The sequence below is a fragment of the Amaranthus tricolor genome, chromosome 8 (assembly GCF_026212465.1).
Source record: "Amaranthus tricolor cultivar Red isolate AtriRed21 chromosome 8, ASM2621246v1, whole genome shotgun sequence".
NCBI lineage: Eukaryota > Viridiplantae > Streptophyta > Magnoliopsida > Caryophyllales > Amaranthaceae > Amaranthus > Amaranthus tricolor.
This window is the reverse complement of record NC_080054.1, coordinates 21,796,580-21,809,798: the sequence shown is the minus strand read 5'-3', so window position 1 is coordinate 21,809,798 and position 13,219 is coordinate 21,796,580. Positions and strand designations below refer to the sequence as shown.

The 13,219-nt window shown below is 31.5% G+C and overlaps 1 protein-coding gene and 1 long non-coding RNA gene across 3 annotated transcripts; one reads left to right on the top strand and one right to left on the bottom strand.

Annotated features, from left to right (window-relative positions):
* Positions 1–519: 519 nt before the first annotated feature.
* LOC130820168 (factor Xa inhibitor BuXI-like) lies at positions 520–1,366 on the bottom strand. The gene has a single exon (XM_057685433.1). The coding sequence runs from the start codon at positions 1,284–1,286 to the stop codon at positions 663–665; it is 624 nt and encodes a 207-aa protein (XP_057541416.1). The 5' UTR covers positions 1,287–1,366; the 3' UTR covers positions 520–662.
* A 5,479-nt stretch (positions 1,367–6,845) lies between these two features.
* Positions 6,846–8,645, top strand: LOC130820167 (uncharacterized). Of its 2 annotated transcripts, none has more exons than XR_009045121.1 (2): positions 6,846–7,063; positions 8,410–8,645. It is a non-coding gene; the product is annotated as an uncharacterized LOC130820167 (long non-coding RNA). The 2 variants fall into 2 exon arrangements; XR_009045122.1 differs by having other exon boundaries at positions 6,846–7,133.
* Positions 8,646–13,219: the final 4,574 nt, after the last annotated feature.

Here is a 13,219-nt window from a genome sequence, read left to right as displayed (position 1 = left end):
AACATTTTATAAATTTTAAAATTCACAAATTTTTTTATTTTTTGTGGAGATAGCAAGGCTTCTTTGAATCCAATTCTTTCTATCAATTCGGTAAAGCATGTATTTAATGGAAGATTACATATTTTAAATTGAGTTGTGCTCAAAACTTTATACTATCATATTTAAGTTGTTTATCCATTATAATGTAGATTAGCTTTTATTAATTTTTAATTATGAGCTTAATTTTGATGGATTAATATGGAATAATCATCTTTATCTTGTTGCTGATTAATATGTTTGTATGTCACAATGACGGAAAAATAATGATTATTACTTACTAATGGTCAGATTACCAACACTGTTATTTTATTTTTAAATTTGAAATCTAGGCAAAAAGTAAATGAGAAAAAAAAATTAAAACAAAAGGCATAATAAAATCCCAGCAGCCCACATATTCAATAATTTTGAAAAGCTTCAATTAATGGACGATCATTATTTATTCTTTTGATTGAAACATGCATGAAAAAAAAAAAAAAAAAAAAAAAAAAAAAAAAAAAAAAAGAGTACATAAAACTAAAGGAAATAACCCCTTGATGGAGGATCCAGACCTAATAATTTGTGTAACTTTACATAGCTATATTACATTCATAATCGACCATATCATTTTATTGTTCAAAAACATTTCAAGATGAAGTGGAGGTTATCTCTTCAATATCATCAAAAGCTTTCTTGAATATCACGGTAAGAGGAATATCATCAGTAATACCCAAAAGTCCATCCTCAAAAAACCCAATATTACTATCTTTACCTGATTGTTCATTAAAATACCTTATATTATACACATTATTCCTTGACTCTCCCTCAGCTTTCTCAATTGAAAACTTGTAGTTAAAGCTATCACCGCCGGTAGCCACATAAAGTTTACCGATTAAATCGTTGGAAACGACCCGCCACGCCAAGGATTGAATACAAACAGTAATCATTTCTTGGAACGCAATGCTAACTGAAGAAGACTCAGGAAGGTACAATATTTTGAGAGGGGATGAAATGGTAAGAGGCATACCATTCGAGGTTTCATCGCTATCTCGGGTTACGTAATAAGGGCATGGTGTGTAGTTGTCTTTAGTTGTTCTTGTTAGGCCACCACCAATGCCTATGGTTTGTGGAATCATGTAGTATCGCCCACCATTGAACACTGGCTTACCATCGCTGTCTAACACAAAGCGGCGGTCTGCTTTGGCAATTATAGAAAGAGTTAAAAAAATCAACAAGATTGTAGTGGTTGATTTCAGGAAAAGGGATGCCATATTGCTTGTTTTTCTTATTACGGGTTTTATGTGATGGACAGTAAGGTGAGAATGGATGGGTATTATATATATATATATATATATATATATATATATATATATATATATATATATATATATATATATATATATATATATATATATATATATATATATATAACTAGTTTTCTATTTTGGGAATTGATCGATAAGAGATTCTTAGTTAATTAGTTGGTAATTGTAGAAGTTATAACTAACAAGTTTCCCTATTGTACATTAATAATAGTACAGTCCACATAGGCAATGTCACCTTTATCCAAATTCCTTATCACAAACGTCAGCTTATTGGTGCATATCATAAGCGTACCTCGATGGCTGGCAGCTTCTTTTTTTTTTCTAATAATTCATAATCAATAATCGTGATTTGTAAATAACATTAAAAGACAAAAATTATGATAATAAAATATACAAAATCAAAAAAAGTAAATTAAATTATCAAAACTCTCTCCCTATCAAATTCTACCATATAAAAGTGATTTGTTAACTTCATAAATAACCGTTATTTACTAAAACTTCCTTTACTTTTCCTTTTAATAATTAGGTGAAAGGACACCTACTTTACAGGTCATCACGGTATAGCATACTTTGAAAGTTGATTTAGGTAGAATATGAAGTAGGCCTATCAAACATATCAGATTGGATCGGGTTTAGGTTCAGATCATATATAAACAAGTTAAAAAATCTTTGACCCAAACTCAACCAGTTTAGATAATTGGGTCGAAAATCACAACCCTGACACGATCTGTAACAGATCAGGTTGACCTAATTTCGACCCATTTAACCCGTTTATAGTTTTTTTTTCATTTAGGTTTTTAACATTGATTACATTTAAATTTTTAGGCTTTAATTTTAAACTTTATGTTTTTTTGTTGTTTATTTTGTATTTACCATCAAAAATAAGAAAATATTAAATGAATTAAGTTTAGGTTATACTTATTGATTAAACTTGGAATTAACACGTTTAATTAAATAGATTATACAAGTTTGTTTCAAGTTTATAATTTTAACCAACTTAACTCATTTAATAACAAGTCAGGTCAGGTCAACCCATTTAATTAATTGGGTCAATAGTCTCAACCCAAACTCACTTAATTATTTCGAGTTATGTTCTGGTCGGGTCAACTTTTGCCAGGCCCCCACTATCATCATCATCATACCTAGTGTATCCAGCTCATAGGAAAATTATAATTAGGGTCTGGAGCAGGAAGAAAACAACAATCATAACCAAAAAAAAAGAATGAGGTCAAATAGTCCCTTAGCTCAAAAAAAAATCTTCAATGAGAAAAAAATCTGCAATTAACTGAAAACTTGCAAATGACAACACACATTTGTCAAGTCTAACATGAACTAATATATAGTTGAGAGGATTATTTATAAGTAGTACTTAACTTTCTTTAACATACGTTAGTGAAAAAAAGATATGTATGTGACGTTTATCCTATAACACGTCAGGTTATGCATGCTTATCTTACACCTTACTAGATGGCTAAGAATTTTATTTATTTATTTATTTCCTTTCTAATAGTACGGCCGGTGATCACAGAAGAAGACTTTGAGCAAATTTACTAGCTAGAAGTGATTTCGAATTCGACTAAAATATTTTGCCAACTCGATACCCTGTTTTTGAATGGATATACTTGACCAATCTCCACCGATTCAAACTAATTATCAAGTATGAAATATATAAAGAATCATTTTCCAAAACTACCTTGGTTCACCTTCATATTAATTCAATTTTGTGTATTCCAAAACCTAATTATACTTTAAATAACCTAATACTTTAATTGTTTTTCCCAAACGTCTTGTAATCCATCTTTATGTAAACCCAATCAAGCTCAATTATAATTGAAATAAACTTTACTTCGACTAATACTGATTATAATTCAAATTATCGTAATTTGAAATCCGATCAATTTAAAATTTGATTTTAAATTAAGTCTATTATTAGTTTATGTAATTTTCTCTTGTATTATTTTTTAAATTGAATTATTTAGCGTTATAACATTTTCAGAGAAAATAAAATTTATGAACTTTTGAGATTCATGTAATTTGTTAATATACACTTCCAATGCAAGGTGGCGGCTTTCTTCATAACAAGTTGGTTAAATTTAGTATATTCTAAATATTTTTTTTCAATTTATTATTCTGATATTTGTATAAAATACAAAAAAACAAATGTGGACATGTCATACATACATGCTTATTAGTATGGAATGTATTTAAATTATGCAAGTAAAATCATTTTCCACTTGCTTAGCTAGCATTATATATATCATTGCATCAATCGTCCTTACTTGACAATAATAACACTATAAATATTACCAATGTCTTCGTACTATTTATGCACCAAGACATACAAACAATTAACCAAAATAACACCAAGTAATAAATATAAGCCTAGCCAAGTATTAAAAATGAATTTGAGTTTGAGTTTAACTTTTTTTAAATATGTCATCACTCTCCTGTTATTTTTCTCAGTTCTCTCTATTGCCACCGCCGTTATTCTCGACACAGACGGTGAGCCACTCGTCAATGGCGGGCGATACTTCATCGTACCACAGAGCATAGGCATTGGCGGCGGCCTTACTCGAACCCTCGTAACCAAGATCACACCATGTTTTTATCATATAACCCGAGATAAAAACGAAACATGGCATCCTTGTTAAAATAAGTTCACCTTTTGAAATAACCGTCATAAATCCCGGTCTACCAATTAGAATTACATTTGATGACCGTATCATTGACTTTTGTATGCGATCAATGACATGGCGGGTCTTTGCCGATAAAACCACGGGCCAGTCTTACGTGGTCACGGGTGGTAGTGTCTCTCAACCATCTTTCACAATTGAGGAGACCCAAGAAGATACAAATGTCTATAAGATAAAGTCTATATTAGACCAAAAAGATGTTGGTTTTTTTGAAAAGGATGGGTTGTTGGGAATTACTAATGAAATCCCTCTTCCTGTTCTGTTCAAGAAAGCACCGACCCCTCCAAATTTCTTAGCCATGAAAGTCTAGAATTAACGATGCTTGCTTAAATGAATAAACCTCATGCAATCTTCGTCTGATCAAAATTGAACAAGATTGGTTAAATAAGACTTAAGTTCAATAAGAATAAGTAATATACCAAGAGAACATGATCTAAGTCGTAATTTTTATAATAAATAAGATCCTCCTTTTGAGTTCATCATCTGGATCGGATACATACAAAAAGTGTATAATAGCTTTTCATGATATTAAATTGTGGCTCAATTTTCTGTTCTTTTCTTTTCTATGATATACTTCGTCGTATATTCTGAGCACAATTTGCTTTTTCATAATAGTACGTACTCTGATCTATGTACCAATTCATCGATTCTTTTATATGTATAAGTACTGGCCTCTCTCAAAGTTAAGTAATTTAGATTTAAAAAATTATATTATTAATAGTTTAATAAAAGTTATTATGTTAAAAAAGTTATAATAAATAATTCACTTTGTACATGTTAATATATCGGGAAAATTGTCAAAAACTATCTAATAAAATTTTTTGTTACAAAAAGTACCTAATAAAAAAAGTTCTGCCAAAAAATAGTTAATAATTTTTTTTCTTTTCCAAATAATATCAAGTAACATTTTTCTTCAATTGACCGTCAAATATAAGGTTGATTAGTCACGTTTCCTATTTTCTCAATCATCTTCAATTTCCTTTCCAATTTAACTTCCTCACTCATCTTCTTCCTTTATCTTTTACTCAAAATTAAAAATTCTCCAAGACCACTTAATAAAAGGGATTAATCCTTATTAGTGACAATCAAATCCTTTGTTAAATCATCAAATAAAACCCTTTTTAAGCTCAATTTGTGGGTTACATACTTCAAAGTGACATAACCTTTACAATTAGTATCGATTTTGTTAATGTATATGACTTTTGTTGATATGGGATATTGTAATCATAAAGCGTTTGTATTTTGAGTTGAATTTCCATATTGAATTATTTGTTTAGTACTTGATAGAATTTTGATTTATAAGGTTATACGGAGATACTCATGTTGTAATTATTTTGGGTTTATGCAAGTTAAGCCTAGTAACACCTTAGATTAATTAAATAAATATTAGAGGGGTGTTATAATTGGTATCAAAGTCAATCTGCGAGCTTGGCTAATTCTTAGGGTTAGTTCACACTATGCATATTACATCAATTGTAAATCTATACAGTTTGTATTTGCACTACAACATAATATGGACTTTTTCAACAGTTGCATTTACGCACAATATAATCTGTTGAAAAATCGAGATAGATCTTTTAACTGATTTTTTTAACACACATAATAAAGTTGATAAATTCTCAATACCAAGCGTTGAAAAGAAAAAAAAATAATAAAAGTCATTATAATTTGTTGACAAACGTCATTCCTTACAAGCTTTTATTTAGAAGTAATCTTAATAAAAGTTTCTACTAATTAGCCATTATAATGTTCAAATTAGGCAAAGTTAAACGTTCTTCATAACCCATTCTCCGGTGATAGCAAGTTCGAGGAATTTCAAACGTCAACCAGCACAAATTCTCTATTAATAGCAAAACACCGATTCTCCATAACCAATTCTTCTCAGTCAAGTGCCATCAACACCGATCAACGATTTCTTCAGCAATTTGATCACATAATTGTAGGGATCAGAAGGGGTCACTACGACACCCACAATGTCACACACGCAAAATAACCAACCAATTATCCAAACCAAAGAACCCAAATTAATTCACCAAGAATAACAATTGTGGACAGCAATATGACAGTAACAAATCAACAATAATAAGCGGAATAAAAATGCAAACAACACACACAATTTATACGTGGAAAACCTCTTCGATGTGAAGAATAAAAACCACGGGACCTCTTGAGGAGTCCACCCTTAATCTTCTCTTATTGATAATTGAGGGTAAAAATAAACCCAAATCAGTCTATAAAAGGTTTATCAACGCCCACCTACATACATCAAGCTATAAGAGATGAAAAATAGAGAACTAAAGGAGTAGAAATCACCAAAAACAGCAGCTCTGTCCGGAGACGGTTCCGACCAACCCAGAGCTTAAAACGACGATCCAACCGTCCAAAATGAAGCCCTCGATGTCAGGAACAAGCTCACCAAATTTCAGAGCAATCCAACGGTCGGATTTCCGGCAACGGACAAAATACAGAAGGTTGACCTTGAAAATCCGAAAAATTCACTACTCTCTCAAACTCTCTCTTTTGTGTCTTTTTGAATTCCTATTTTCCTTGCTTCACTTGCTGTCCTATATAGCAAGAATTACTCCCCAAAGGCTTGCTAAAGAAGCCACCAAAAATAAGCCCAAAGAGGACTCATAACAACAAGTAAAATGTTACGATTTGGCCCATTTATTAAGACCAAAAAAAATAAAACATTTTAACACAACTTGGGCTGGACCCACGACAATAATTGTAGAGAATTAGAAAATATCAGCAATTACTTCATAATCTTCTCCATAACTTTCTTCAGAGATTGCTTCAAATTTAGGTAAACGATTTCTTCTCAACCTCTTCCATTACTTCAGTGATTACATTTTTTCTTTTTAATTAGTTCAACGATTTTAATTGCTTCAATTTGCTATCATTGGAGAGTTTGTAGGTAAGCGTGAGTTTAACTTTTGTAGGTAAGCGTGAGTTCAATTTGCTGCTAGAGTATTCTACGCGTGAAATTGATAGTCAATAACATTTCTTCAGCGATTTCAATTTTTGTAGGTAAGCGTCAGTTGGAATCACCTGATTATCTCTGTAGTTTCTTGAATTTCTTCAATTTCTTGAATTTTAGGTAAACATGTTTTCAATTTAATCAATAATTTAAATTATATTGAGTGTTTATATGTCTGCGATTATAGACTAGGATGAAATTCGAGTGAATTTATGCAAAAATTGTTAATAAAATGCAAAAACTGATGCACCCCTCTTTACTGTGGTCTGTAGATCTATAGATTAGGAAAGCAAAATGTTAAATTTGTTTTCCTTTTGAAGTTGGTGAATTTATTGCCATTTAGTTTGGTTGCTGACTAATTTTGATAATATAAATATCACTATTAGTAGCAAGTTGCACCACTTAATTATGCAGCTGAGACTAATTTTCTGCAAGCCGAGATTTCAAAACTGAAAGCCTCCCAGTCCCAGTAATGTATAACAAGTAGTAGGTTTGAAAGGAGTGTTTATTTCTCACACAACATTTCACAATCGTATGTGAGATTTTACTGCTTATTATATGTCTGATCTGTTCTTGATGGAATCTAAGATTTATAGTTCATTGCATCTTTGGTTTCAATTAATGAACTATGTTAAAATAACTTATTAAATCATGTGAAATTACAAATGGTAATAACTTTTTTGTTATCACTAACAAGTAACAACAATAAGTTTGTATACACTCAATATCAAAACTCCACCTGGACAGGAGTTACTTGCAAACCTTGGGATAATGGAATTAGTAGTTTACTTTAACACTCCCCTTAACGTGTGAGTGTAAGGGGTAAGATTAAATGCCTAATCATAAAGACATAACAACAAATTAGATTCCGATATCATGTTAACATTGAATGCTTATGATTGTTATGACTAAGTTGAATCAGTATGTAATGATCGTTTTATTCAATCAAGGCTGCACTTGAATTATATGACCAAGCCGTGTGCACTTTAATCTTAGTAATGGTTTTTGCTGCTTATAGACAAGTTCACATGGACAATTGTAGATTTGTCCTAACCACATTAGCAGACTTGAGGTTGATAAAAATTGAAGTTGATTTTTGAATGTTTTGATGTTTTTTGTATGATCTAATCATCCTTTAATAAATAGGATGTCTCAAGATATTGATAAAAGTTAGATACATAAACCACGAAACACCAAAGCTTATATTAAGGGATTTTGTGACTTTATGGAATTTGCAAAAAAGGGTCACGGAATGAGAAGATTAGATAGTGTTACTTTTGGGACATCTTATATGGGTTAGTAGTTGGTGTTGTGTTGCCTTCTGTCTGATGTTTTTTTGCTCTGTTGTTGGACATCATATTTATGTTTGTATCATAAAGAACCTAAATGTATGTAGGTACTACAAAATCATAGAAGGAGATCATATGTTTTTCATTGTGATTCGAGAAAGAGATGGAGTTCGATTTGAGTTGATATACGACAGCATCTTTGAACGTTCGTAGGAAGCATGTGTAATATCTATGTAAGCTACTTTTAGATGATTCAAGCCTTTATGGTTTTGGTATTTTGTAAAATGGATCTATGGATATCATTTGATAATGTAATAAAACTCCTTAATTTTACTTGAGACAATTTAAAAAGTAAGGCATTTTCATTTGTTTCTTTTAAGTGTTGCACACTAATAGCTATGAGTTTGATGGACCATCTATATAATGATATCATTCGCATACAAATCATACTTTTTTCGCTATTGAAAGTGTTGAAAACTTGTAGCATTTCCAACACTTAAAAGCATCGAAAACTTGTAGCATTTTCAGCACTTAAAAGCGTTGAAAGCAGTGGCTTTAGTAGTTGGAAAAGCCTAACCTTTTTTACTAATAAGTATCAAAAAACTCAAAAAAAACGTGGATAATACAAATAGTTTTCAACGCATTGAAGCGTTGAAAAAAAAACGATGAAAAACGTTTGTAGATAGTATTTTAACCGTTGAAAAAAAAAATTTCAGCACATTAAAGCGTATAAAAGCTATATGTATAAGGGTTGAAATACTCCATGTTTTTTTGTAGTGTTGGAACCAACTAAAAAACATTATTGCTATACTACAACACTAAAAGTAGCTAATTGGAGGTAGATATGAATTGGCAGCTTGGCGGCAGAAACACTGTTCATTTCAATTACATGAACAGTGTTAGCCTCTTCGATGCTTTTTCTTGTTTATTTATGGATATTATGGATACAATCAAGGAATTTTATTATCCAAAACCATAGTATACAATCATCATATCATAAACTATACTAAAACAATAAACTATTGTGACACGTGTCACTACTACAACGCATGCTTTTCCGCCCTATCATGCATTCAATTCAATTTGTGTAAAATTATTTTAAGCATTTAATTTTTCAATTTTACAATTGAATTCAAATTATTTCTAGAAATATTCTTAGTTGACTAAAAATTTATAAATTGCCTTCAATTCAACTCATACCATGCATTCTCCATATAAAAATATTTTGAATATAGATTGTAAATTTCCATAACTTTAGCATCTATAAACTAAAATTATGCAAAATAATTAATAGAGTCAATCAGTATATTAATTTAATATTCTTGATTGAATGAGTATTACGGATTCTAAAGCTATTTTACAACTTTCAAAAATTATGCCTTTTGGAATCAAAAAAGCAAGATTATAAATAAAATTTTTTTTATTATTTCTGACAAATTTAGGTTTCATTTTTATGCATTTATTATTTTAGTAGACTTAAAATTTTAGTTCATATTATTTTTAGAAAATATTCTTAGTTGACTAAAACGTACCTAATTGCATTCACTTCCGCCCTATCATACATTCTTCATATAAAAAGATTTTAAATATAGATTGTAACTTTCCAAAACTTTATCATGTACAATCTAAAATTACGTAAAAGAACTAAAAAAGTTAATCAAAATATTAATTTAATATTCTCGATTAAATTGGAATGATTACATTTTTTAAAGATATTTTACAACTTTCTTAATTATGTCTTTTGGGATTAAATAAGCAAGATTCCAAATTTATTTTAAATTATTTCTATCAAATTTATGTAATCAACTTGTTTAATTCAAAACAATCAATTTAAAGTAATTAAAGAAAATATTTACATTTTTAAAAAATTGTGATAAGCTTTGAAAACATCACTCACTCTCCACATATCATTGAAAAGACAACTATATTTTTGATTCGATACCATCTTTAAGATTGAGATTATATTTACACACCTATTGTTACAAATGTTACTTATTATTAAGTTTATATATATATATATATATATATATATATATATATATATATATATATATATATATATATATATATATATGAGGAAACCAGTTGTGCAACAATTGAGCTTGATGATTTCCCTTCTTCAGAGGGTATGTGGGTGAGTTACATTTTCCAATCGAGCAAGGTGATAATCTCATTAACTCTAACTTACCCATTGATTTATCTTGTGATAGCTCATTTATTGTTCCTTTTAACATGTTTATTGATGATGAGGAAGTAGCGTCTTTAGAATCTGATGCTATTCAGTCTTATGATATTACTTCTTATGATTGTGTCACCCTTATTATTTTGTTTGTAATCTGATTTGTTTTAATAAAATAGTGATGTGTGACATTTTGTAATTAGCAGTATTGCTCTGCTTTATGCAACAATATAAAGTTTATAAAAATGCATTACCTTTGATGTTTTGTAGGCAGCAAATACTATACAAGATGAAAGGCACTGGATTAAAGCATTTGCTAGCAACTGTGGCTACAATGATGTGCGCAAATTCTTAGGTTGTGATAATTGTAATAAAAAGACTAACACGGAAAAACATGAGGCCTTTTGTTGCCAATGGTGTCACAAAAAAGATAGCATATCGATGCCAAGGTTTGATTTATATTGCTTTTAGAGTTTACTTATTAAGATACTAATTGAATGCGTTTCGATTATCTGAGACATATTTGCTTTTTCATAATTAGTTAAGAGATAAATACTTAGCTCCTCAAACTATAAATTTTTTCTTATTAAGTTTTGTTGAACTATAATACATGTTTTACATTTTCAGACTAGCTCTTTGTTTCGATGCCCAAGATAATACTTAGACTATAAATCTCACAGTCTTTATTGACACTGTTGCACAACTCTTTGGAATAACAATTAATGAGCTATATGCTCCTAAAACCTATGTAAGTCTATTGAGGATATGTGCACTCCGCGGTATACATCAGATATTTGGTGACGGTTACATTATCACACTTTCAGCAGTTTCATTATCTTTGGTGACGGTTTGGTATATTTGGTGACGGTTACATTATCACACTTTCAGCAGTTTCATTATCTTTGGTGACGGTTTGGTGACGGTTTCTTACTAATTCTACGGTTACCATCTTGTATTATATAAATATTGGTTGGAGTTAATGAAAGGACAACACAAATTATTCCCGTATTATAGTTTTCTCATGGTATCGGAGCCACGTTAAACACTAATTTTTTTATTTTTTTTTTCTTTCTCAAGGATTTTTTCAGTAAAATGGTGGGCAGTGAAACACCACCACCGCCGCCACCTAAGTTTGATTCCACCTCTTGGATCATTGACACCGGCGCTACACATCATGTTACAGGAGATATTTCTTGGTTGTTCGACACTGAGAGTTTTAATTGTCCTGTTGGATTGCCCAATGGTGACATTGTTAATGCTTCTTTAATTGGCTCTGTTCGCTTGTCGGATAAACTCACTCTCACAGGCGTTTTATTTGTTCCTAATTTGCGTTGCAATTTGCTTTCTATTTCACAGCTTAATGACAATCTTAATTGTACTGTTCAATTTACTCAACACATTTGTGTCATATAGGACCCAACGAAGGAGCTGATTGGGACGGGAACTAGGAGAGACGGATTATACTATTTTAGCAATACGGAATTGGTTCCTCAAGTGGGTGCGATTGAAGCTTCGTCCCTGGATTTATGGCATCGTCGTTTGGGTCATCCTTCCGAGAAAGTAGTAAAGTTGCTTCCTCAACTTCGTAATAATAGAGATGTTTTAGATAAGGGGTGTGAAGTATGTATGCGTGCTAAACACTCTAGAGTTCGTTTTCCTTTGAGTACTAATAGAGCTTCTAGAATTTTTGAAAAAGTGCATTGTGATTTGTGGGGGCCGTATAGACATGTTTCTTCTTGTAAGGCTCGTTATTTTCTGACAATTGTTGATGATTATTCTAGAGCAGTTTGGATTTATTTACTTCTTGATAAAATGGAGGTCTTTAAAATGTTTATGATGTTTGTTGCAATGGTTGATCGTCAGTTTAATCAAAAAATTAAAATCGTGCAAAGTGATAATGGTAATGAATTTAATTGTTTGTTTGAGTTTTTCAATGCGACTGGAATAATTTTTCAACATTCTTGTGTGGGTACGCCTCAATAAAATGGGAGAGTGGAACGTAAACACAAACATATTTTATCTGTTGCCCGAGCTTTGAGATTTCAGGCCAAATTACCTATTTACTTTTGGGGGGAGTGTGTCCTTGTCGCTGCTCATTTGATTAATCGCACACCAACTCCACTTTTACACAACAAAACACCATTTGAAATCCTCTTTAACAAACCCCCCTCCTTTGATGCCATACGTACTTTTGGGTGTTTGTGTTTTGCACATAATCAGCAAACTCATGGCGATAAATTTGCTAGCCGTAGTAGAAAGTGTGTGTTTGTGGGTTATCCTTACGGTATGAAAGGTTGGAGAGTGTATGATCTTGATTCAAAGGTGTTTTTTGTTTCCCGAGATGTGAAGTTTGTTGAGGATGTGTTCCCTTTTGGATCCCCGGAAGATGTCCATATTGCTCCTAATACTTTTGATGGACCTATTCCTGTTCATGATGATTTTTTGGAGTTTGAGACTTTAGAAACTTTAGATGCGGACAGTCTGCAGCCAGCTATTTCTCCTTTGCCGCAGCCACATTCGCAGCAGTCAGCTCCATACGCTACAGATTCCCCGAGCGTAGGTAATGGACTACTGCAGGAGCGCGCGTCTTCCTCTCCTTCAGCTGCTGATCAGCAGCCACAGCAGCCAGACAACACTGCTTCATTGTCCCCTGAGCCTACCACTAACTTCTCTTCTCCGGAGCCTTTGGGTCGTGGTTTTCGGGATAAGTATCCCTCGGTTTTGCTCCGTGATTTTGT

Coding starts and splice junctions, on each gene's coding strand:
- LOC130820168 (XM_057685433.1), bottom strand. CDS start 1,286: ATGGCATCCCTTTTCCTGAAATCAACCACTACAATCTTGTTGATTTTT.